Here is a 25,000-nt window from a genome sequence, read left to right as displayed (position 1 = left end):
GACTTCAGTAAGACATTCTTGGAGTCTGTAAAAACAAGCGTTTGTTTATTTATTTACAAGTCGCATGTAACGTTACTAAAATATGTTGTGAAATATATACGCGGTATATATACAAAAATAAAATTGTGTATGTATTTGAAATAATAATAATATAATAATAATAATAATAATAATAATAATAATAATGACCAGCCTGCCCGCTTCTATTTTAATACAGTATATAAAAAAGCGTTTTCCTTAAAAATGTGTGCGGAGAATACCCTATTTTAAATGACTGGCCAGACATACTGCATTCCACCAGTCAATCATTTACAGTAGAGCTTAACCCTAAGGCTTGAGATAAGACACATTTTAAAATAGAGTAAACTATTAACTGCTGTATTTAATGTGTTTTTGGTGAATACAAGTTTGGCTATTTATATTTGATGAAAAACAGTGTCTAATCTCAATTGTCCAAATAATGAAGATAAATACATGACGTTCGTATATAGTTTTCATTTGTTGTTTGTTACACTTTCCTGGTGACGTGATCTAAGAAGTAGTGGAGGTATAACAGACACACTGTATGGTATGATAGTTCAGCTACACAGTGATGAGGGGAAGTGCTTCCTAATCCACCTAGCTTTTGATGGGGCTATATCTATATACCATTGGACATAAGATCAAAAAATAAATTGTCAAAATTTCTTATTTACCATAATGAATTATTTCAAGCCTATCAGAGTTGGGTATATCACAGTTTTTTTTGTTAGTTTTTTTTCTGAAAATGACATGGTACAACCCAAATTCAATCAACTGTTGTGTTATCTGTTTGTGTGTAACCATCTCTTGTAATTTATGTTTGAGGACAATAAAGTTGCCCCAATGTGCCGTGGAGGCTGCTGCAGAAAGGGGCTTTGATCTCCAGGGCTCTGCATTCAGTGCTTCTGTGGAGCAGCTGCGTCAGCCCCGCATCGTCCGTGTGGGACTCATTCAGAACCAGATCGTCCTTCCTACTGATGCACCTGTTATAGAGCAGGTAAGCGTTGGACTCATTCAGTACCAGATCGTCCTTCCTGCTGATGCACCTGTTATAGAGCAGGTAAGTGTGGGACTTATTCAGAACCAGATCATCCTTCCTGCTGATGCACCTCTTATAGAGCAGGTAAGTGTGGGACTTATTCAGAACCAGATCGTCCTTCCTGCTGATGCACCTGTCATAGAGCAGGTAAGTGTGGGAATCGGGTCTGTGCAACGCCTCACAACATCCCTCAAGAACATCAGTGTTCATCATATGTGAATTTGTGTAATTTCTCAAGCAGTTATTTACTGTGCCTTAAAAGATAGCCTCCAACAGGTAATATAGTACAGGTCCGTAGATCACCAAAAGTTTCTAGAACATAAACGTGTACTAGATGTGTACACTGAACACTATTAAGTATGGCAGGGAAAAATAATTTGTTAAAATGCAAAATGTATGCAGAAATGTGAAGTGATTTATTTTATTCAGAAGTACAGGCCAAAAGTGGAAAACAAACAGTGCAGGAGTGAAAATATGCAATTTTTCAGTCACTTCAAGGCCACCCTCAATGCTTCTGTAATTTGGCATTACATATCCAACATAGCTAAGAAAGAAAATGTTTACATTGAAGCCACAGTTATAGGATTTATTGTTGAAATGACAGATGCCTGAGAGTGGCACCCAAGGAGAGGATACAGTCCTTGGGCTTTTTGATTACATCTATTGACATCAGCAGGTCCCTTTGGATACAGTACATCTTACGATTTCATTTGCAGCTATGTTATTATTACTTCTTCTTATACATGGCACAGTCACTGCGTATACGTAGCTATTTCTCCAGACACTTGTAAATGAGATGTTGAATCTCAAGTGGTTATTTTGTTTCTCTGAAAAAAAAAAAAAAAAACAACCCTTGATAATAATATAAGTACAGATTTAAAATAGTCAATACAATGTACCATTCAGAATAGAATCCCACAAACAAACAAACAAATATTTTACAAAAAGGAGAGCAGGATTCCATAGAGAACAGATGTCAGCATTGAAAGATTGGATAGTATTATTTTTTTCTTAATAAATTCAGTTCAAGTATTGAGGAAGAAAGAAAACAACAGTTGCATTTGTCATCCAGGGTGGTAGCAGCTGTATTTGAAAAAGTAGAAAGGAAGTGCTCTCAAGGATTCGTGAGATTTCTAACTTTTCAAGAAGTACATTCAATTCAATTCATTTGAGTGTTTGCAATGTCTGGGTATTGATCAGAAACCTCCCAAAAATTTTAGATAATTCGAATGGAAAATACTGGATACTGCACCAAAACATTTATACTTGAACCATAAAAATTTGAACAAAAATGTAATTGTTTATTACATTAAATAGATGCTGTGCTTCAAATGCAGCGTACAGTACACTGTGGCGGGTCTGATTTTAATTAGGTGAATTCCTGTCCAAAGTTCATCCCATAATAGGCAAAGGAGCTGTAACCGGCATTAGCAGTTGCATTGGCAGTGGCTCAGAGTCTACTTTTAATCATAAGTTCTATAGATACTATGTTCTGTAATCGTGCCTTGTATTTCTTCTGCACAGATCACTGCCTTGCACAAGCGGGTAGGAGAGATTGTCGAAGTGGCGGCCATGTGTGGGGTCAACATTATCTGCTTTCAGGAAGCCTGGAGTAAGTACAGTGCACGTACTGTACTGTAAGTGCAGCACAGACAGCCAAGCCAAGCTCATCCTTGTTTCTGCTGCAGTATATTAGAAAATGGTAATGCTAAAAAAGAGAACCGCCAGTCCAATTGCGACAAAACTTGGTTAGGACACAAGTGAATGTATCTGGACCTGGGGATATGTGGACTTATCTGTCTGTCATGCTTACTTTTTTGTATATACAGTCATGTAATTGTTACTTTCACGACCTGACTTGCACATCAAGAAACTGTAAATATTGAAAACACTGTATGAAGGGCTCTGCACTAATTCACTGAAGTATAGTGTCTGTGCAATTTACTTTCAGCAGCTGTGAATTAACTTGAGCTTATGAATTATCGAATCATGAAATAATGAGAGGACACTGTACGTACTTTTTTATGATTCTAGTAGCGCAAATGTTGTATTTACCACTGTGGCGTGGGGTGTATTCAGTAAGCCTTTAGATGTATGATTGTAACATTTCAACCATATTTCCAAGGTAAAATTAGTATGGCCCACTGAAAAAAGGTAATGCAATATTCAGAGACAACCTGTGCAGCTTGTGTGGTCTGAACTATTTAGGGATCAAAGTCTGGTTTTCCTGTGTCCCTGGGGATAAGGCCAAATACTTTCTTCCAACACAGAGGAAGACAACGCTCAGGACAGAATTACTGGGAACCAGGAACTCTCAGCATTCCCATCAGAGTCCCTCTGCTGCCCAGGACTCTAATTCATGACCTTACAAAAAACATCAGAAAATTCCATTAGGATACCATTACAATACAGGTGCATTAAGCATTACCAGCAATCCCGACACAGTGGGTGTGAAACAAATATTGCACATTGGTCTGGTACTGCTAACATGGTACCATGCTACTGCATTGTGTGTGAAACTATTGGTATGTCATATGGAAATAAGCCATTGCATAGCAGTTTCCTGGTTTCACTATGAGTTAAATAAGACACACCTAAACTTGTTACCTGAACACACTGTGGCTAATCATGCTCAAAATAAAACCTGGTATGGTTGAAACTGCTATGCAATAGGAGTCTTATTTCCACCCCTTTGAAATAGTTACAACTGTGGTGCAATTCTATCAATGTCTCCTACCATTGTAGCTGGATGCTACCATTTGCCATTAATAAGAGATCATTGATACACAGGGCACACTGTATGTGTGGCTAATCAAATTGCGATTAAAGTTCTAGGGGGACATTGAATTGACAGGCAATTCCTGATCTGAATGAACTTGTTAGTTGGTTTGTGAGGATCAAACCAGTTATTGTACTTTCCACAGCTGGTCGTAAGGATTAGGGACTGCCCTTGTTTTGTTTTTTAATGAGATTTCAATGTGCGCTCATAAGAAAGGTCCCATGTCCTTGAATCCGGAACTCCTGCCACTGTTCTCTTGTTGACTCCTGGAGCTGCCTCTGGAGAGCAAAAGAACAGCAAGGTCTGAGAAAAACCAAAATCTCAAAGGACTTCTGGAATCTGTATTTACAATCATAAAAAAATCTTGTTTTAACAACCATGAGATTCAAGATTCCTCGGGAGGTTTGCATTACAGAGGGTTGGAGTTGCAGGCTCTCTTTGGATAAGGTTTGTGAAAATCCAAGGTATTTATCGTGTTTGCCGTTGAGAGTGTGATAGACACAATCAATGGACAGGGGTCTACATTTTGAGTGAGGACCCTAAAAACGCTTAGTCTGTTGTTTTTAGAAGTACCTTTACTTGTGTTCATTGCTGTCCTCTGCAGAGCAGGAGAGGTACGATGCAGCATTTGCTTTGGCAGCTTAACTGCACAGGAAGCATTTGTAGCTGGAGCCTGGGACAGGATGAGTGTGCCACTGACTGTACAAATGTGAAACAGTCATTATCTGAGTTTAATGAACATGTGGAAAGACTTAAGATCAGGTCCTGTATAATCTGTTGACAAGAAAAGATCCTCTGGCACCCTCTCAAAAAATCAGGAGTGTTAACCCCAGTGTCCTGGCTAAATATATATATATATATTAGGGCTGCTCCAATTAGCAGATTAATCGGCCCGATTGATCAACTAAATAGTTGTTTGCAGATTAATTTTTTTTGCAATTTAATCAGGCAGTTTTTTTTTTTTTTTTTTTTTGGCTGGGCATTTTCAACTCCATTTCCAAACATCCCCTGCTGAGAGAGAATGCGTGTGAGAAGGCTTCCCATGTCAGTTCGTATCTGGCTTGTTGTTGCTACACACACACACACACACACACACACACACACTTCTTACATTTTCTACAATGTCCAGCACGATCCTCAATGTCTGCTGTCAGCTTGGAAAAATATCTCTGCATTTACTACAATCAAAGCAACTGTAGCAGTCCCTGGAAAATGCAGTGAGCCACTGTTTAACCCATTTAAAATCCCTGGTTCAGGTGTTTGCTTCTGTTTTTGTGCAGCAATGCCCTTTGCCTTCTGTACCAGGGAGAAGGTGCCCTGGACAGAGTTCGCTGAGTCTGCTGAGGAAGGACAAACAACACGCTTCTGCCAGGAGGTGAGAGGCTGAAGGCTAAAGGTTAACATGCAAGCAGCATGCATGCCGAGTACATGCCTGATTTGTATAAGAAATTAAACGTCCCAACTACCCATAATGCAACATTCTTTTTCAGTGCAGCCGGTTTGTTTCTGCAATGGTTTATGCTCCTTTTATCAGAGTCCTTGTAGACAGACACGGCACAATAAAACAAAACAGACTTCAAGCATTCCTCTTTACAATTTAGTTGTGTTCATCTGAATAATGAGCACGCATCCGAGAGGCAACCTTACTAATGCATGTAGCTTTCTGCTCATGAAATCGGCTTAGCTAAATTCTCTAGGTGAGTCATCTAGGAACAATCCACATACAGTAATTTCTGTCCTCAGTTTTTTTATGTTTTTAACCTTGCTTGTTTTGAGACCTTGAAGTATGAATTTATTACTGGTAGTCAACAAGGCAAGAGTGGACCTCTATGGATAAAGTTTAGACAAACCTGAATCTTTTACTGTCTATAATGATACACCAGCTCTGTATGAAACTCAGATCAAAAGAGAAGAAAAAATGGACTACAAAACTGTTAGTTCACCATAGACATTTTTTCACATGCTCGAGCTGAAGAGAGCAGTTAAAAAGCAAGAAATCATCAGGTACATTTTTTAAGTGCGATTTGCAGAAGACTGGTTTATGGTTGTCTGTCATTGCAGCCACACAGATGACATCTTATTGATCCACCTGACCTTGTAAGAGACTACCGGGTTTAAGTGGCCGTGCTTCAGTATGTATGTGTGTCACACTTTGAGTAAATGGAGAGAACTGCTTACTCAGTTGTGGTCGTCGGCTTGGTTTAGGCATTCATTAGATGTAGTTTCCTGTGATGTGTCGGGCATTATTGCTGCATCGTTGTTATAATTATAGAAGGTTGAACAAGATCTTTTTTTACAAAGCATTTTTTAGTGCAGTTTGAGTCGCTTGCAAGCTTTCACTGAGATATGCAAACATGTCAGTTTAATACAGTCAATTGCAATGCCCGCACTATTATTGTGGGCTTTTTCTTCTTGGAGTAATGATTCAGTTCACTTAATCTGCCCTCCTCTGCTACTGTGTGCTATATCAAGGACGTAAATTATGTTTTGCTGCATTCCATCAGTTGCCTTCTAAAACACATTGAATTCCTAATGCCAGTTTTAGGAGTATAAGCACACCTAAGTGCCAGTTGTTAGGATGTGAATGAGTCCATAAATCTCAGCAAGAGCCAGAGCCACTGTTGTTGAGATGATTAAATCTTCATGTGCCATCATATCTGAAGGTGATGAGAGGGTTTAGGTTTTGGAGTTTTTGGAGGGCGGGGGGAGTCCTTGGGGAGCAATTCCCCAGTTCATTAATGATCCAAGATCAAAATAAAGGATTTTATGATTAAGGACTTCTGTCTACCGTACCTCAGAACTAAGTAGTGAGAATGGTTTGGAAGTCAGGGGAAAGCTCCAGCTGGCTTTGACTTTGTGTCTCAATTCCAGCTTGCTAGGAAGTACAACATGGTGGTCGTGTCCCCGATACTGGAGCGCGACGAGGTCCATGGAGAGACCCTGTGGAATACCGCCGTGGTCATCTCCAACTCCGGCAGCGTGCTGGGCAAGACACGTAAAAACCACATCCCACGTGTTGGGGACTTCAATGAGGTAACAATTGTAGAAAACTGCTTCATAGATCATACATGCGACAGTGTTACAAAAGGTGTGATTGAAACTTAAGTAAACAGTCCAGTAGACAAACGTTTCGACAAGGCATCTTATTTCACTGCATTTCTTATTTTGCCTTAAGTTTGCCATGGTAAATTGGCCCTGTATTTTTTCCCATGCTTTTCTCATTTTTTTCCATGCTTTACTATGTTTGTATGTGTTATACTGTCTTTATATTACACTACTATCCTTTCCTATGCTTTTACAGTGCTGCACAGGGAGCGTGATTGATAGTCTAATATATAGACACTTTTACAATATGGCTGATTCTATATGGATAATGTTTAAAAGCTTAAATAAATGGGTATGCTTTCTATATTTAAAAACACAGCAAGCCATGGATACACTGATTGTGCTTCAGAATTCACTGGGGGCAGGTTAGTTCACCCAAAGCCAAAGTTTCACCCATTCCAGATTTTACTATGAGCTTAATTATCCACAGTGTACAGTATAATATACTTAACAAGCTCAGGTGTGTCTTATTAAACTCATAGTAAAATCAGGAATGGATCAAAGTGATATGCATTGGGAGCCTGTGTGAAGAGTCAGAGGACATTTGGCCTTGTTTAATCCCTTTCTTGAGTTACACTTGGAGAGCCTTGCTGTACATTAATGTTCATTTGGGATCTATGCACAGGTCAAGGCAGACCATTATTGTCCAGGCTGTCAAAGATACTACAACTTGCACATGGCCAAAGACAATGGAAAACCATCACCAGAAAGAGCACTCTAAAATCCGATTACACAGATAACTACCTATTATAACAGGTATATAGTGGTGTTATCTGCCGATCGTATTGTTTTGACCAATTGACGGCTTGTGTCACACACTGCTGTCATGGAGACTGCAGACCCCTACAGATGAGACCGGGTAACAGGATGCTAGCTTGGAAAAATCACTCGTCTCAGGAGATTGATCCTTTGAGGGTTCTCATTTGGGGGCCACGCCCAGCTTCTGCCTGTATTTTCGATAGATTGTATTGACCTGCTAAGTGATTGGCCCGATGATGTCTTGAAATTGCAGCAGAATTAGATTTGAGTTCGTCAAAGCCAGGATAACAAGCACACACAGATGCCGTGTGCTCTGGAAACCGAATAAGTGACATGGCAAGTCAAAAAGCTTGCAATCCCAGTACTGTCACAGCAGGGAATGGTGGCTGCATGCACCTTACTGAAACAGACGCTTCCTTGCTTTAACAAGGAAGTGAAAGCAGGACAGTGTGCATGCATTTTCAATGTCACCCAGATATTTAAAACATGACATTAAGAAAAACAGCTGTGTGCTCTTCAGGATCATGGCATGCCAGTAAATTCTGACATGTCAGTTTTGTGCATAATTCTACTTTTACCCTTGAAGTGAGATGCAGTGCTTTTGAGAAATGATAATGCCTTGCTATGAGCAAAAAAAAACCTTTTGTCATTGCAGTGAAGCGATGTGTTGACAAGACACCTGTCATTAAAAAAACAAATGCACTAAATTACAAAGCCAGATCATTGTAATTAGTGCTTTGAGAGCTCTCTCATTCTTTGCAATGTCACCTTCTCTTAGATGATTAATTTATTTGTCTATATTTCTGCACACCATCACAGATCTTCCTGGGGATGACAGACTAAGTTATGGTCTCATAGACAAGGGGACAGTGTCAGCTTTGGAACAGTGCAATACATATGCAAAATCTTGTGGTCCACCCCACCCAATAATCTGTTTGACTAATACTGTGACACAGGTTACCAATAAGCAAGCTCTGTATGTTATAGCAGTATCCTTTTTCTATTCTATTTCTCCATCTATAACCAATTAATGATGCATTTCTCAAATGAAAACCTGCAATTGTCCCTCTAGTTGTATATCCAGGACATGGTGATTGCTTTGATAAGTATTTCTTCTGTAATTACTTGTAGTACGATTCATTTTGAGTGTCACAGTCTGTTGGACTGCTAGGGTTTGTAACTAAACGGTGTGAACACCCTCAGTCAGTATCTTTTAGAAATACTGTGTCTCATTGTCTTCCAAGATGACCATGTAAACTTTGGATCAGTGATAATGTATCACAGACTGTAGGTTCTTATTAAACAAAAGTTGCATAGTTCTATGTCTTTTTAACCCTTTCCAAATCATTTCTCTTTTTTGTGCAGTCGACCTATTACGTGGAGGGGAACACCGGACATCGAGTGTTCCAGACCCAGTTTGGGAAGATTGCTGTGAATATCTGCTACGGGCGGCACCATCCACTTAACTGGTTCATGTACAGCATGAATGGAGCCGAAATCATCTTCAACCCCTCTGCCACTGTCGGGGAGCTCAGGTACTGAGATGGGCAGGGGGGCTGTACCCAGAAACTACACTGAGTGACCTGCTACCGAAGTCTGCAGTGCATAGTTACTGCCTCATTCTTTCAAGGGGAAACGCATGTCTTGTCCAGTGTTGAAGATTTCTGTGATCTGGACGCTTTCCCATGATTGTTACAATAGTTGCTCACAGCTCTCGTACAGGTCACCACATTAGTTTGCATTAAATTTCATACTAGAAGAATGTATAATTGTATGTACATTTTCAAATTTTTTGGTCTGTCAGTGTAGGATAGTGTAGGACACCCCTTGATTCTCTGAAATAGTGCCAGCAATCTTTAATGTACAAAATAGTAGGAGACCATGCCTTTGTTCGAAATCATACAAAATGTAGCCTCAGTAGCCCCCTATTTGTTAAAGCTTAATTACTGTGAAAAATAAACCTAATATGATGATTTAGGAGTTACTAAAGCTGCCTCATTTCTAAATTAACTTTTCAATATCTATCCTTTTACTCCTTAACCTTTGCCTTAAAACAACTCGGAACAATGTTAGTCAGTTGTAGTGTTGGTGAGCTTCAAAGTGGTCTGTCTCAGTTGTGTTTTGGCACTGTGGAGCATTGTTTCAGTGCCAGCTGGCACTGATACCCTCTCTCAGAGCTCTGGCGTATTGCACAGGAAGACTTGTACTGTAACCCGTTATTGCCACGTGATATACAAACAAGTGGATTGAGCTATCTAGTTGACGTGCAGCCAGTCTTGTCCTTGAGCACGTAAGCCTATTTTGGCCTTGTTTAGAAATGCAGTTTAACAATTTGAAAGAGTTTTCATTCCTGATCAGCTTAAGTGAGGGTTAAAGGTGATAGTTCTTGTGGAATGTTTCACTGCCTGGGCCCTAGTGAGCTGTATTGTAATTGTAATATATATGCTCTTGTCAAAGCCACACACCAGTTCTGACTGAAGGGTCCTTGTGGCTCTTGTGGGTTTTTGTATCACCAGGAGCCCTCTATGGAATTGGTGTTATTATATACAGTTGGATTGGATGTACGTTATTTCCTTACATTATTGTTTACTCTTTCAGTGAACCAATGTGGCCAATCGAGGCAAGAAACGCAGCTATCGCTAACCACTGCTTCACCTGCGCCATCAACAGAGTGGGAACGGTGGGTAATTCAGTGTTAGTTCTGACTAGACCTTGATGGCAAACACATTTTCAAAAAAGAAAAAAAAGAAATCTGATGCATTAATAGCTTAAAAAAAAAACTTTCATTTTTACAGGTTCTGTTACACTTGCACTCCATAGATCATTTCACTTCAGCAATGTCAGAGCACGTCACAGGCTGCTGCAGGTGTGCTAGGTTAACCTACAATGACCCTCTGCCTTAGAGAGAAACCCTTGAATTTGACAGGCTGTTTGCTTTCTGTACATTGCACAGTTCTGGTTGGTTTACATGCAAATTCCAGACAGATAGGGAGGCTGTGCGTCTCGTTCTTAATGTCTGACGAATACCAGATTCGGAAGTCTTTGAAATGCAAAAAAATTCCAAGCAGTGTTAAGTTTAATATCCATATGGACAGATGTGTTTTCCGTTGCTTTCATGTGAGTGCAGCAGCTTACCAGTATTGCTACCGCTTGTGGTGATACACTGCCCTCTACAGAATAGTGGGCTAGACTTGCCAGTGCAAAATCCTAAGGAATAAAATGTGTATGTTTCAAAATTAGAATTCTAAATCAAAACATAGTAAATCAGTGTGTCAGGGATCCACTGACTTCATCTATCAAAAAGCTAAACAATATTTTCTTTTTTTTCTGGTTATTCTGATTTCTGTGCCAATCTACAGGAGCATTTTAAGAACGAGTTTACATCAGGAGATGGAAAGAAAGGTAAATATAAAGTACTTTATATTTACCTGTCAGTTGGATGATACAGTATTTAAATAAAAAGAGGCAATACAGGCAGAATCACCAGGGAATAGGGGTCAGTCTGTCAGTAAGGGTGTATTATGACAATGTTTTTAAAGCCAAATTCAATCACAATGCTAATCCAATCACAGTACACATTTGCTCTGCATCTATTGCATTAATGTAAGATTATCCTAAATGTTTCCCAAGAAAATACATTGAATTTGCCCACTGGGCTGTGCACAGCGTGATGTGTTTCTGTTTTTCAGCACACACAGATTTTGGCCATTTCTACGGCTCTAGCTATGTGGCTGCCCCCGATGGCAGCCGCACCCCTGGGCTGTCCCGCACACGAGACGGGCTGCTGGTGGTGGAGATGGACCTTAACCTGACCAGGCAGATCAGCGATAAATGGAGCTTCAAAGTAAGGAAGCTCAATTTCTTTTTTACAGACGTACTATTAATACTCTTGTTGTTCATATCCTTTTCTTTCTTCCAAAGAAGGTATGTAAATCTGGGGAAACAAGGAGAAAGCAAGAATATATTTTGGAGAAGCACAAATTCACAGCTAATCTGTTTAATTATTCAGTATATTGAAAGAGCAAAACTCACATATTGTGAGTATTGTGATCTGGATGTTGAAATGACTGAGTTTGGTCTGAATGGGGGACTCCCATGATCTCACCTTCGGGGTGCCAGGAGTCTCCCTCAATAGAGGTGCGACCAGTGACAGGGGTCAACCAAGGTTAGCTGGTGGAACTCTCTGAAAGGGAAATGCCACTGCAAAGGAGGCGAAGGGGAGGAGAGGAGAAAGAACTTCAGGACGATTTTGTGAATAGCAAGCTCTGTACGAGTAAGCAGTAGTTTTGCCTCTTCTGTCTTCAGTGTATTAATTGTACTTCTATTTTTAAAGTTCTCAAATTAGCACCCTTGTTACATGTCTTCTCCCAGTTGCAGGGACTAATTGCACTGCAGATATCCTATCAGACACTAATAACATTTTACAGAAGGGAGGTGACTTGATCCGCTCCCGACCTCGGATAAGTTTCTACAGTGAAGTCAGAAATATGTAACATGTCACTTTTGTGATTGCTCTGTATAGCCGGTATGTTGTCCAGAGTGCCATGGATGGAATTGCATTTCAGTTACAGCATCGCTATCAAAATAACTGCGATTAAAGATGATTGCATTGAAGCCTTGAGAGCAAGTACTTCATAAGATCTTGCTTTGACATGAAAACACGTGGAATTGATGTTTTATGCAAACTGTTCAAGCCAATTACTAAGGCTTTATTACCTTGAGTGGACATGTTGCTTCCCTGGTGGCGTCTTGTATGTGGAGCTGAAACTGCCTACCAGAATATATGATCTTTATCACAGTTCTTCTTTGTAGATTTATATAGTCAATTATTTAAAGCTGCTAGGATATTGGCATAATTAAAATGTAATTCCATGCAGTTTCAGCCTGTGCTATTTATAGACATGTTTGTCTTTTTTTTCTCTTTTGAGCTTGCTAAATAATTAAATTTTCACAGTGGCTTAACATTTAATAAAAATGGAATAGTTTACTAGGGAAACGCTTCCTGAATGACTATCTGTCTTGTTAAGGGCGTCAGAATCATCCTTCACACCTGACAAAGAAATCTTCTGGAAGCTGCCCTGTAAAATTCCACCTGTTTTGTTTTCATGCAAGGTTTGGTCAAATTGCTGATTTTCTGTCAAAGTTTTAGAGAACGTGGGTCTGCTGTGTTCAATCTGTCTGTTAATCTTAACAGCTGTGAATAATCTAAGTAAGTCTGCTGTTTAACCCTTTATTGAAGAGCTGACGAGACAAACGACGAGACATTTCCACTGAGTTCTTGTACTGCACATATAAAGTTTAGTTTACAAAAAAGCTGAGTTAGCACTACACTCAGCCAGAGCTTCAGACAAGATTATTATAGTGTGATTCTTTTGTGTGTTTTCCAGATGACCGGCAGGTACGAGATGTATGCGGAGGAGCTGGCGAAGGTTGTTAAACACGACTTCAAAGCGAACATCATCAAGGAGTGATCACACACCCATGGCTGTGATTGGCTAGCAACCCGGGACACAGGCAAACCTGCCTTGACAAGTGGTGTATCGCAACAGTTGTACTGTGACCAACTGAAAGGGTTACAGAACATGTAGAGTTTATCTTTGCCATTGTCTGTACCGCAGTAATATTTGTTGTAACATAATGTCACGATTGTCTTATAGCAGGTGGAATGAAACCATACAGAATAAAGGATTGCTTTGCAAGGTGTTTAAAGTCCCTCTGCATCATCAGTGTTACAGGACAACAATCTGCCCATAAAACACAGCTAACCTGGGTATTGAGCACCCTCTAGTGTACAAACTGTGAAGAGCTGGACCAGAGTTGAATACTATACTTTATTGATTAGGTGAATGTAATTCTGTTACATTTCCTTGTGTACTTAGATTAAAAAAAGCTTTAACTTTTCTTTAAAATTATACTGACAGCAGAAAAAAAAAATTAAATAACATACCCATTTATTGTCATGATCATGTGAACATAAATGCATTTACCTATAATACAGTAAGTCTATGGCTGTCATTAAACAGTGCAATACATTTACTAATTGCATAGCAATCCGATGTATAGAAAACCCAAAACACTACCCTACAGCTGTTCTATAATAAGGAGTGATAATCTGGTTTTGATAAAGTCGTTATTCTAAGATAATGAAGAATAAAATTAGCTATTTTGTTAAAAGGGGTGTGAGATACCCCTGGAGTGTTTTAATAAATGCATTTGTGACAAAAGTGTATGTTCACTTCAGTGCAGTGTTTTAACCAGTTTGTTACCCTATAGAAATCTGAAATGTCCAATAACAATAACATTTAATGATTTTATCTGGAAATGTGTGCATGTTCATATCCCAGAAAGGATGACAAGCTTCCATACCATTTGAAGAACACAGACACGAAAAGATCAAATCTCTCTGATCTCAAAATGTACAGTACGATTCTGGATTGCTTCAGTTTCGCAAGACAGAGGATTCTGACCACTATCAGGTTTCACCCACTTCTCCACTCCAACACTGGTCAATCACATGACATGCTTAGCTTCTCTTCCACTTCGATCGATTCACTGTTGTGCTCTTCATTTGTTTACAGACAGTTATAAAGTGTACTTGCAGTCTTCTTTTCTAGCACCAGCCAGCAAAACTTGCTGCGTCTCCACTGAACTTTGGGGCAAACTTTCAAAGTATTGACTCCAGTATCAGAAACAACACACTTGAGACTGTTTACGAGATCTTCAGTTATATTGTTTCTTTGTTTTGTAAAAAGTGTTTGTGTTACAACTGGAGTAGATGCTTTGAAAAACATCCTCTTATGGTAATATTCGGGTTTCAGGGTTCAAGGGATGTTTCCAGATTTGCCACTTCCAGTCAATTCACAAAGCTTAACTCCCAAGTTAATGAATCAAACAAACTTATTACCATGAGACTGTTGCTGGCTTTTTAAATAACATTCAGGAAAAGTTTGACAAATATTAACTTTTTTTTTTTATAAACTTTTATAAGCTTTGTGAACTGGGCTCCAGTATTCTACACTGATCCCAAATCCTTATTTTAGCCCTGCTTTTGTTACAATGACAAACCTGCAAGATACATACATTTAGTAATACAAAAAACAAACAAAAAAAAATTAAATAAGAAACACCTTTATATTGCATAATCCCCGTAAATTAGGAGGCAGTTGATTAAACAAAATGTACGTTAAAATGAAATAAGCCAGAACACAATTTCAATTTCATCTTCCAGGAAAACTGATTACCTTCAATTTTAATTTCCTGTAAGTGTGACTTGTGAATGGATGAGTAATGAGTGGACAACAGGGGGCGCCGCTAGCCAGGCAGCTGACCCAGTCAGTATTCAGGTCCCTGTGAGGTCACTTTGTATTTCCTGATGTTTTATGCATTTTTTCTTCCAATGATTAGATAGCAAGTTTCAGCAAAATCCATTCCCTCTTAAGCTCTGTTGAGTGAACCGAAAACACTACGTCCCTTGAACAGTATTAATAATACACATTACCCAAATGCAGTACCTGAGATTCACAGTGAGGATGTCTCCAAATAAACTGCTCTAATGCAAAAAAAATAACACAGATCACATAAGATGCTTTACCTTCCCCCACCTCCTCAAAAAAAAAAAAGTAATATTGCCCCTTTAAATCATCACAGCATAGGTGGTGGTCTCCAAAGTGTGGATCAAAATGGAAAACAGAAAAGATCATCTCTCTCTTCTCAAAATCTTCAAACAGTTGCTCTTAGAAACTGCCTCGCACAGTTGACTATCTAAAACCTGAAAGAAAACAGTGAGGCAACCAATATTAACAAAAGGATAGCCAACTTATGGGACACCCTGTATTTCTATTCTTGGGGTGCACAACTGTCCTCAAGGACTGGTGCCCCACAACATGCCGGCTAGCATAAGCCACCCTCTAGTTATCCGGTTTTAAAAACTGCGTTTCCATTCCTTGGCTATGGAACGTCACAACATGGATGATCTGAATAGTAGCCGGTTCAGGTAGTTCATTTAGTAATGATTTGACATGTTAGGCTTTAGATTTAAAACACCGGTCATGTTTTTTTTCCCCTCCACCTTTAACTTTAATTTTCCCATTTTTACCCGGAATTAATGTGAGAAAGAGATAAAAAAGAGAGAAAGTAAAGGATCTCAGGATCTCAGTCCGTTGTACAAATTGAGTGTTTTTTTTTTTTTTTTTTTGAAGCTGCTGTGCAAGTCGTGGTTGAGAGTGGCGAGTCCTGCCGCAGTGTCTGGGACTGCATAGAATGGGGTTCACAGTGAGTGTCCAGTGCTCCACGCCGATATCAGCTCTCCTTGTATACAAAGAGTATGTCTTGATCCGTCCCGTAGCTCATCCGTGCCTCCTCAAAGGTGCTGGTGCTGGTGCTGCACACTCCTGGGGGACACACAGCAGAAAGGAAGGAGGGGGGGGGGGGGGGGTTAAAAGAGTGCACCACATACTCAACGAAACGAGACCTGTGCTTTTCCCCCCAAAATGTGGAAATTCTGATAATACAGATTAGTCTAATTTGTATCCGATAATGGGGGGAGAATATCCCAGGCAGCAAGAATAGTGTAAACACAGCTCTTTCAAAATCATAAGAACTGAATCTTTAGAAATTAAATAAAGTCTTCCACATCCTGACCTCTGTAGCAAATCAGCCTCAAGGAACAGCTCAGCATTGCACATGTTTTACATTCTGAGTCGCTGGCTGGATCTGTTATGTTTAATTAATGGCCCCAGGGCTATTGTCTACAAATACAATTCTAATGGATTAGCCCAGTCCTGGACAAGGTTTTGCAAAGCAGTGCTCTTTGCTGTCTGAATAGATAACTCACGGTCAGAGTAGGCAGGGTTGTTGTAGAAGATGCAACCTGTGGCCCTGTTGAAGCCGCACACCACTACAAAGTGACCCTGATAGTCTGGCTTCCTGCAGAAGCACTTCTGCCCGACAGGGAGAAAGCAGCAGTACTTGACAGGGGTCGAGCAGAGGTCACAGACCAGCAGGACTGCGTTTACCAGCACGATCGCCACGTGTCCTTGAGCCAGGTGATTCTGGATCTCCTGAACAGTTACAGAACTGGGCGAGAAGAGAGCACACGTGAATTAGGAATGGTAACATTCAACTGATTTTTGTATGCAAGGAGGAATCATGATGTGGTACATTTTGCCTGTTTAATGATATAGGGAACATGTTATTCAGGGCTTAGCTCATTAAGTGTTGAATGGGTAATGATCTAAACATCAATGCATCTAAATACTGCTCGCGTTTCACTAAATATTAGTTGCTTTCACTTCAGCTGTGATTTACTGGCCCACTTATACATAGAATGAAAATATGTGGAGGTTTTACGGTGGTAGTATTTTGGATCTGCCACTTAAAAGACCATTTATATTAAAATAAACTTTGAGTAACTAATAAAATGTTTCATACCGTTTCTCCACCACTACACCGTTGGCTTCTGCTTTAGCAAACAGCTCATTGACTCTGTCCTCTTCAGTACTGAAATGCTTCTTATAAAACGACTACAGGTGTAAACAGAGAGACAGTCAAATACCCATGTATTCCAAAGAATTTGAATTGACTGCTAACTGCTGTTGAGAGGGAGGGGGTTAAGCGAGCAGAGCATGGACAAGCTGAAAACAGTTCAATGTTTATTTAGGAATTTGCTGTTACAACAAAAAAGTCATTTCCTGATGTGCGGTTCTTTCATAAACAATATTTTGAGATAAGCCAAGAGCCCTGCATGTAAGAAAATTAATTTAACAGTTTAATACTAGCAAGAAACAAATGTATTGTTCGATTCTTTAGGGTTGGAAATACAACTCATATTGCATAGCAGTTTCATCCATTCCAGGTTTTAATACAAGCTTGATTAGCCACTCATAGTTAAACCAGGAATGGATCAAACTGCTGTGCAATGAGTCTTATTTCCATCTCTGTTCTTGCTACTTTTATACTATTAAATTAAAAAACATTCCTTCCTTACTTTTAGTTATTTGAAAATCAAAACATCACATCTGGTTAGCACTATCAAATTAACAAAGAATGAAGCAGACACTCGCCTGGTTTCGATAGCCCTTGTCCACGCCCAGGGTCTGGGTACAGAACCTCTGCCTCACCCCCAGTTGGCACATCAGATAGGCTAGGTCGATCGTCCACACACTCTCCGTCAACTTGAGCTCCCAGCATGCGTTCTGGAACTCCTCCTCACTTACTGGATGCAGGTACCTGTGCAAGTTGATGGTGGTGCTTGTCATGTACAATGGGGGCTGCCAAACTTTCTTAGCTCAAGGCCCCCCCCCCCCCCCCCCCCTTCTGACATTAGGCATCCTGACTGAGGACACTCACCACAAATTTTGATACCTTTGAAAATGTTTGTATGTGTCCCTGAAACATAGTCTCATAGTTTTAGTTCTTTTGTAAACATAATTCTGTGTGGGCCACAAATAAACAGATTCCAGGAAAGGCGGCATTATCTCTGCTAGCCTAACGAAACAAGAACAGTTTAAAAACTTACTTCAAAACCATCCTGGAACAAGCCAGCCCACAGTCCCAGTGATACAGCTGCTGAATGACAGGTACTTTCAGCTGCACATCTAGGAAACAAACCACACTGTAACAGCACTGACACGCTCCGACTTGTGAAAAGGGAGAATCACACGTTGCAAGATTAAAACTTGAGTCCTTAAGAGACGTTAAGGTGTTTGGGTCTACTTTTGTAAAATGTAAAAAGATGAAAATACACTTATTTGTTTAGCCAATAAAGCTGTGTATAATTTACATTGTATTTTTTTTTTTTCTACCTGCTGGACAGGGAGGGCACTATACTGCTGAAAAACTAAAATGCACGGATCTTTCCCAAGCCCTGCTGGGATACTGGGATTTCATCTGCTAACTCAACTTCAGAAGCAGACTGGATTGCTAGGATGGATTTCAGAGGCACAGATAACAATTCCGTTTGCGTATTTTTTAGCTTGTGTAAAGTACAGTCTCTGGGAAAACTCTCAGGGTGGTGTGTAGTTACTACAAATGGTCAGACTTAACTTCTGCTGCTAGTATTATTATTCCCAACAATGGAGATACAATGGAGGCCCGGTACACCCTATCTATGCGTTCTTTGCATATAGGGTATTTAGAAGAAGAAGAAAAAAGCATTTTATTTATTTATTTATTTATTTATTTAATGTATTAACTTTTTTTAAATTGATAAATTAAATCTAATTGTTGTGAATACAACATCTTGAACATTCTTGATGCTTGTATCAAACTACATTCAAATATAAATACAAGTCTTCCTTATAATACCTGTCATTTTAATATTTTACCTGTTCCTGCTTTGTCATGGTGTTGACGCCTGATTCGTTCAGCGATTGAAGGATTGATCTAGGGAAACGTCTTCTTCTTATTATTATTATTACTGCACTAGACATGGAAGTCTGGCCCTGTTTTGCTTTCAACTTGGCCGTCTCCAGCTGCTTTTCAGGACAGTGCTATTTGTTGCTATATATCGTTCAAATACAGACGCTACTTCAGAAAGCTCACCACAAATACATACTGGAAATTGTCTCTACATTTGTCTCAATACCAGCGAGATACACACACACACACTAACTAATATAGTACTGTACCTAGATACTGAGCAACATGAAAACAATCTGCACAGAATGTTAACTGTGTTAAAATAAATAGAAACAATGTAGCGATGCTAGAAGCAGCTGATGTCGGTTATTTTGTTCACTGATCAGCGAGTACAGCACAGTGCAGTCTATGAGCGAGAGCGAAGTGTGAGCTGTAAAGAATAGTCAGAATAAGCTGAATCCTATTATAGTTGTGGTCCTGCCGGTAGTAAGAATAAACCGACAGTTTTAAGTATGAGATGTTTTGTGACAAGCATAGACTGTAGTGTCTAAGTCTCAACGAAACTGACATCCATCGCATTTGATTGTACCAACATGAATTATATTACTGTGACCCCACGTGAACACTGCGGTACAGCACACCATTTACTGAGCACCCCAACTTTCTGGAACTGCTAAACCGACTATAGTTATAGCATGGACATCACTATAGGAAAACTGTATATGTACTACATATGGTTGCCATATGGTGCACTACAAAATAATAATAATAATAATAAAAATAATAATAATAATACAGTTTCAGCTGGCCCAACGATAGCTGTTTTGGTTGTAAAATATATAGGGAGCTTGTTTTAGTCGTAAAAGATATAACTTTGTCTTACCTGTCATTCTGTGTTGATGTTTTGCTGTTGTTGTTGTTTTAATCGTGCTACACTGTATCACTTTTGCTTGCTTCTACTGATTCTGATCAAGTTTTATTCATTCATGGTTTTGCTTATGTCTGCTGTTACAACGGGAGGTTCAGGTGCCATTGTATAGATCTCATTGAGGTAGTTTTCCTTTTTAACTTCGGAAGTAGCACTCTCCCTCCGGCTCCTGCCTCCCCTCCACCCCCGAATCGGATTTCCTGCACGACTTCCTCCTTCTGATATTCGAGGGCGGATTTTCAGAAATGGAAAGGAAGTATTTCTAGACAGAGCTAGGGGGACAGAGCTAGGGACCTGTCCCCCCCCCCCTCCCCCACCCCCACCTCGCGGTGGTTGGAAGTGTTTATCCCACAGCGCCCCCTAACCTGGATGATGCGAAATAACATTATGCCAAATCTCAATTTACAACAAGACTGCCAGCACACATTAACAATTAAAAAACATACATTGTATGATGGGCTTGTCTTCATATATTATTGCATACCCTAGAGTAAAATATTAATTCAATGTAATGCACGTGCTTAGAAAATGATAGCACATTGTGTGCTCAGCAGCCTGCATCTTTGCTTACAACCTTGAGTCTTGCACAGCTGTTACTGTACGCTTATTAGGGGGTTGGTTGCAAATGATCAATTTGCAACATTTGCTAGTTGTGATATTTCCGCCCTTTACCTAAACTAAGGTGGCTTTAGAAAACACTGGCTTCAGTAATTTGCCTAAAAGCCACGAATTCCCTATCATAACATTTTCTCCACCCTTACTGTAATGTTAAAAAAACAAAAAAACTTCTAGTCCCAACATGCACCACACTTGTCGGACGAGGGGGGTGGGACTCAAAACGGAAGACGTTTTCGGAACCAGGTCAATGTGGTGCATTGTGGGAGGTGGAAAACGTACAAGGTTGCTGTTTGAGGCGGTCTTACACACGCTGCTACCGAACACCGGATAGACCGAGAACAACAAAGAAGACCACTTTTAAGGTTCAAAAGGTGCGTTTTAATTCAATTTACTTTAATAAACATGCAGTATTATGTCTTGCAAGCTGAGTGTACCCCTCCGTTGGGTAAAATATGTCCCTAACAATGAATGGCCGAATGAACGGTTGTGTTTAAGCACTTGTGTAGCACCGGCTTACCCAGAAAAATTGAATAAAAATGAGTTTCTGGTAGGGTATGATGTCAATTCAACACGATGAATATGTTTTTTCTGGCACAGATGATGGCTTTAGAATTGTAGTCGGTACTCTGCGTTTCGTATAATGTAGCGGTATAATCGCATACATTTTTTGTAAGGGGGCGGGCAGTTGAGGCCATACTTCAGTGGATGCAGGGAAATACGTGCAGTCTGGGTGTAAATAAATATAACGCTTATTTTGAAAGGACACGGGTACTGTAATGTATCCTGAATTTACTAATCTAGTTAAATCTAACCCAGTTGTATTGTTACCTGTGTTCGTCAGTGATCAGGTTGGGCCCTATCATTGCCAACGACTTGTTGCTTTTACAAGTTGTAGCCGGGAGTTTTGTTGATGAATCTGCGAAACAGATTGAGTCTAAGTTCAGGCTTGTGTGGCAAATGTGCTGGCGATAGATAGAACAAAAAAAAAAAACCAGCAGTGTTTTTTTTAAATGATTAAGGCACTGTAGGGATGGAAATAAGACTCCCATTGCTTAGCAGTTTCACAATGTGTTTAATCAGACACCCCGTAATAAAAGCTGGAGTGGGTGAGATTGCTATGCAATGGGAGTCAATTTTACACCCCATTGCTGCACTAGCTGAAATATTTATCTAAGGTTATTTTAGTGGCTGATTTACGAGTGGGAATTGGTTTGTGGCGTGTTCTTTGCTCTGTTCAGAAATGCTTGCAACTGTGTTTAGCTGTGAATTTAACCTTTGCTTTGTCCTGCAGCAGCAGTCATTGAAGAAAGATGTCTATCGGAGTCCCAATTAAAGTTCTTCATGAGGCGGAGGGTCACATTGTTACCTGTGAGACCAACACCGGTGAAGTTTACAGAGGGAAGCTCATTGAAGCCGAGGACAACATGAATTGCCAGGTGAGGCAAAATAAAGTATTGTTGGTCCCCCTTGTACCCACAGCTCAGAAATGTTACCCTGAATTGCATTTCAGTATTGACCTTTTCTGAAATGGATGCTTATGCTATCTGATGATGCACTTAAACAATGTTATATGCAGAACACAGTGAACAACAGGGTCATGGTTAACTGCATACAAGTAAGAACTGTTAATTCACCTCAAACCTTTTACAAAACTGGTCCAGAGCCTGTATGCTTTGAGAAATGTCAAAGTTGTGATACCTAGCTGCTCTACTGCAGCATTTGATATGCTCTGACTTTGTGTGCTTGCCTACAGATGTCCAATATCACTGTGACGTACAGAGATGGCCGTGTCGCACAGTTGGAACAGGTCTACATTCGTGGCAGCAAGATCAGGTTCCTCATACTACCAGACATGTTAAAAAATGCTCCGATGTTGAAGAGTATGAAGAACAAAAACCAAGGTTCTGGGGCTGGAAGAGGAAAAGCTGCGATTCTCAAAGCCCAAGGTACGTAGTCGGCTTAAACCAGGTCTGCTTTCAAACTGAGGTTAAGCAAAGATTTACACAATTGTTAATATATAATATAAAGCTCTAGAATTGAAACGACTCAAATGGCACACTAGAAAACGATTGCTCCACATGTCTTGTGTGGTTGCTTTGTATTAGCAGGACTTGCCTTGTCTGGAGGCTGACTTGGTAAAGGGTTAATTGCTTTAGCTAGTCTGACACATACTGTAAGTTTCATATTTTACTTACAGGGCTGCATGCAGCTTTAATGCCTGTCCATGTTTAATTGTAACCTGAGCACTTGCCTTCAGTTATTCTGCTTCTCTGGTTATGCTCTCCAGACTAGTCTGTACTGACACAGTAAAAAGAACAATGAGTGTTTATCGTTTACTTGCTGTTCAGGTCCACTTATGTGTGAGATATTCACAAGAACATATTTATTTTCTTTCCAGTGGCTGCCAGGGGAAGAGGTCGTGGAAGTATGGGTCGGGGGAACATTTTCCAAAAGAGACGATAATCTTTATGCTCCCATTAAAATTGATTTCATGGAGTTTTTTGTTTTGTTTCTTTATGTACAGTTTTTATAATTGTTGGGTGATTTCTATTGATTGCAATTGCAGGGAGGCTGCATTGACTGATGCAAGGCTATAATAAATGTTTTCCAACACCTGTGTCTGCCATTTTGTTTTTTTACTGGCATAGGTGATAAAACTAAATCATTGTGGAACAATGCTGCCAAAATATGTACATAAACCTACAAATCTGATACTACTACTCTACCCCTGAAATCTTTAGTATTATGTGAAAAAGCAAATGCTGTGTTTTACAAGTAATGTTTCAATTTTGCCAGTTAATGTTCAATATAGTGTAACTTTTTGAAGTCGCTGTATGGCTGCCAAGGATTGTTAATGGTAAGCAAATGCTCACCTCTGTAAACGGTTGTATAGTGATCAAAGTCTTTAAAACAAAAATAAGATGTTCTTGGCTGCCTACTGGTAGCTGAAGTATATTTAAAAGCTAACCATTAGTGAAATATCTTTGCTGCTATAACAGCAAAGCAATGTTTTATGTGATTGAATACAAATGCAACCACCTGTAAAAGCCATTTAAGTCTCTATTGGTTAAGCTAATTTTTAACCAATTGATGGCAGCAGAGTGCAAGTAATATAGGAGAAAAGCTAACATTTGCTTTTTAGGGTGAGTTAAAGCTATACTTGTGCATCTTTCAAAACAGACTATAAAGTTTGTGCAAGTCTGCAACCTACATTTAAAAAAGAAAGAAAATAAGTGCAATGCACTGTGCATTCAGTATATGCTTGTCTTCTGTGCAGAATAATCAATTGGTCGTTTAGCCTACGCTGCGTCGTTTTCACACTAAGAAGGTAGTGATTCTTGCTAGAATGCCCGCATGCGTTTTGTTCAAAATGGGCAAACAGAATCGCTGCCTAGTTAATCATGTACCGTGATATGTTGCACAGCTAGATCAATATTACTGTTGCATCAAAGCCAGTGTCAAAACCCCAGATGCTACTGTTAGTGCTAAGTTGCCATGGAATCAATAAATGTATTTTTCGCGAAGTAAAAAATGGGCTGGAACAAATTAGTGCCCTAGTTAAACTATTATAATAATAGTCATGCATGATTTTTATTTTTATATATATATATATATATATATATATATATATATATATAACATTGCAATGCACCAGACTGCAGTGAAGTCAAACGAGAGGACCCTCTCTTTTTTTCTGTATTTGTACACATGTACTTGGTCAAGAGCACGACCACCTTTTTGTCAATGTATGGTCTCGGAAGGGGAAAATGTAAATCTGATTTGCTTTTATGATTGGTTTGTCGCTTCTGCGCTCTAGCCTATCAGCGCCGGGAGTCTTCTCTCCGAATGTGCAGTTTTATTTGCTGGCAAAAGTCGAGCGGAGAGCGGAAGGGTAGAGAAAGTGAAGAAAGCTTGGGATCTGCTCTGTGAAAAATCAGACGGTAATGAATCAGTGTTTTATTTTGAATCTTGGAATAAATATGGCAAATAAAAATGCGTTTTCTAAGTGCAAATGTTCATATGTTTAGATTTTTTTTTTTTTTTTACAGTGGAAGCAGCTGTTTCTTGTGTTTATGTTTATGTACACCTTTTTTGAGAAAAAAAAAAACGCATTGTTTGTGACAATTTTCTGTTTCTGAATGCACAGTGTATTAGGCACACATCGGATGTCTTTTCTGGTGGACTAATATAAAAACATACTTGTATTTATTGCGACATATTGTGTTTGCTATATGAGAAATGTCTATACATGAGTATGCCTCCAGGGAGAAGAATAACGTGGCCTCAGTTCGTTTGCAACCGAGTTGTTACCAAGAGGCATTGCTTGTAATGCAAATCTAGGGCAGATGCATGTGATTTTATTTCTGGTAATAACCACAGTGGATCAGTCGCC

General features: G+C 39.6%; 3 protein-coding genes across 4 annotated transcripts; 2 read left to right on the top strand and 1 right to left on the bottom strand.

Moving 5' to 3' along the window:
• Nucleotides 1–474: 474 nt before the first annotated feature.
• Nucleotides 475–13,406, top strand: upb1 (ureidopropionase, beta). The gene is made up of 10 exons (XM_041239959.1): nucleotides 475–479; nucleotides 847–1,081; nucleotides 2,585–2,672; nucleotides 5,120–5,214; nucleotides 6,711–6,872; nucleotides 9,069–9,238; nucleotides 10,302–10,383; nucleotides 11,063–11,105; nucleotides 11,393–11,547; nucleotides 13,091–13,406. The coding sequence occupies exons 1-10, from the start codon at nucleotides 475–477 to the stop codon at nucleotides 13,172–13,174; spliced, it is 1,119 nt and encodes a 372-aa protein (XP_041095893.1). The 3' UTR covers nucleotides 13,175–13,406.
• A 1,409-nt stretch (nucleotides 13,407–14,815) lies between these two features.
• LOC121307742 (protein GUCD1-like) lies at nucleotides 14,816–20,228 on the bottom strand. The gene is made up of 6 exons (XM_041240006.1): nucleotides 19,945–20,228; nucleotides 18,220–18,298; nucleotides 17,765–17,930; nucleotides 17,133–17,224; nucleotides 16,537–16,778; nucleotides 14,816–16,093 (listed from the first exon to the last, which is right to left on the bottom strand). The coding sequence occupies exons 1-6, from the start codon at nucleotides 19,949–19,951 to the stop codon at nucleotides 16,002–16,004; spliced, it is 678 nt and encodes a 225-aa protein (XP_041095940.1). The 5' UTR covers nucleotides 19,952–20,228; the 3' UTR covers nucleotides 14,816–16,001.
• A 625-nt stretch (nucleotides 20,229–20,853) lies between these two features.
• Nucleotides 20,854–23,220, top strand: LOC121307690 (small nuclear ribonucleoprotein Sm D3). Of its 2 annotated transcripts, none has more exons than XM_041239931.1 (4): nucleotides 20,854–20,978; nucleotides 21,902–22,043; nucleotides 22,361–22,553; nucleotides 23,006–23,220. In XM_041239931.1, the coding sequence occupies exons 2-4, from the start codon at nucleotides 21,918–21,920 to the stop codon at nucleotides 23,068–23,070; spliced, it is 384 nt and encodes a 127-aa protein (XP_041095865.1). In that variant the 5' UTR covers nucleotides 20,854–20,978; nucleotides 21,902–21,917; the 3' UTR covers nucleotides 23,071–23,220. The 2 variants fall into 2 exon arrangements, with proteins under 2 accessions (XP_041095865.1, XP_041095864.1); XM_041239930.1 differs by having other exon boundaries at nucleotides 20,855–20,978; nucleotides 21,899–22,043.
• Nucleotides 23,221–25,000: the final 1,780 nt, after the last annotated feature.

This window comes from Polyodon spathula, chromosome 58 (genome assembly GCF_017654505.1).
Source record: "Polyodon spathula isolate WHYD16114869_AA chromosome 58, ASM1765450v1, whole genome shotgun sequence".
NCBI lineage: Eukaryota > Metazoa > Chordata > Actinopteri > Acipenseriformes > Polyodontidae > Polyodon > Polyodon spathula.
This window is presented reverse-complemented; position numbering and strand designations above follow the sequence as displayed.

Bases quoted from the DNA above. Each gene is read 5' to 3' on its own strand.
- upb1 (XM_041239959.1), top strand. The intron at 9,239-10,301 runs GTACTGAGATGG...TTACTCTTTCAG, and splicing joins GCCACTGTCGGGGAGCTCAG to TGAACCAATGTGGCCAATCG. The intron at 11,106-11,392 runs GTAAATATAAAG...TCTGTTTTTCAG, and splicing joins ATCAGGAGATGGAAAGAAAG to CACACACAGATTTTGGCCAT.
- LOC121307742 (XM_041240006.1), bottom strand. The intron at 16,779-17,132 runs GTATGAAACATT...CTTCTCGCCCAG, and splicing joins GGTGTAGTGGTGGAGAAACG to TTCTGTAACTGTTCAGGAGA. The intron at 16,094-16,536 runs GTGAGTTATCTA...TGTGTCCCCCAG, and splicing joins CAACCCTGCCTACTCTGACC to GAGTGTGCAGCACCAGCACC.
- LOC121307690 (XM_041239931.1), top strand. From the start codon at position 21,918: ATGTCTATCGGAGTCCCAATTAAAGTTCTTCATGAGGCGGAGGGTCAC. The intron at 22,044-22,360 runs GTGAGGCAAAAT...GCTTGCCTACAG, and splicing joins AGGACAACATGAATTGCCAG to ATGTCCAATATCACTGTGAC. The intron at 22,554-23,005 runs GTACGTAGTCGG...TTTTCTTTCCAG, and splicing joins TGCGATTCTCAAAGCCCAAG to TGGCTGCCAGGGGAAGAGGT.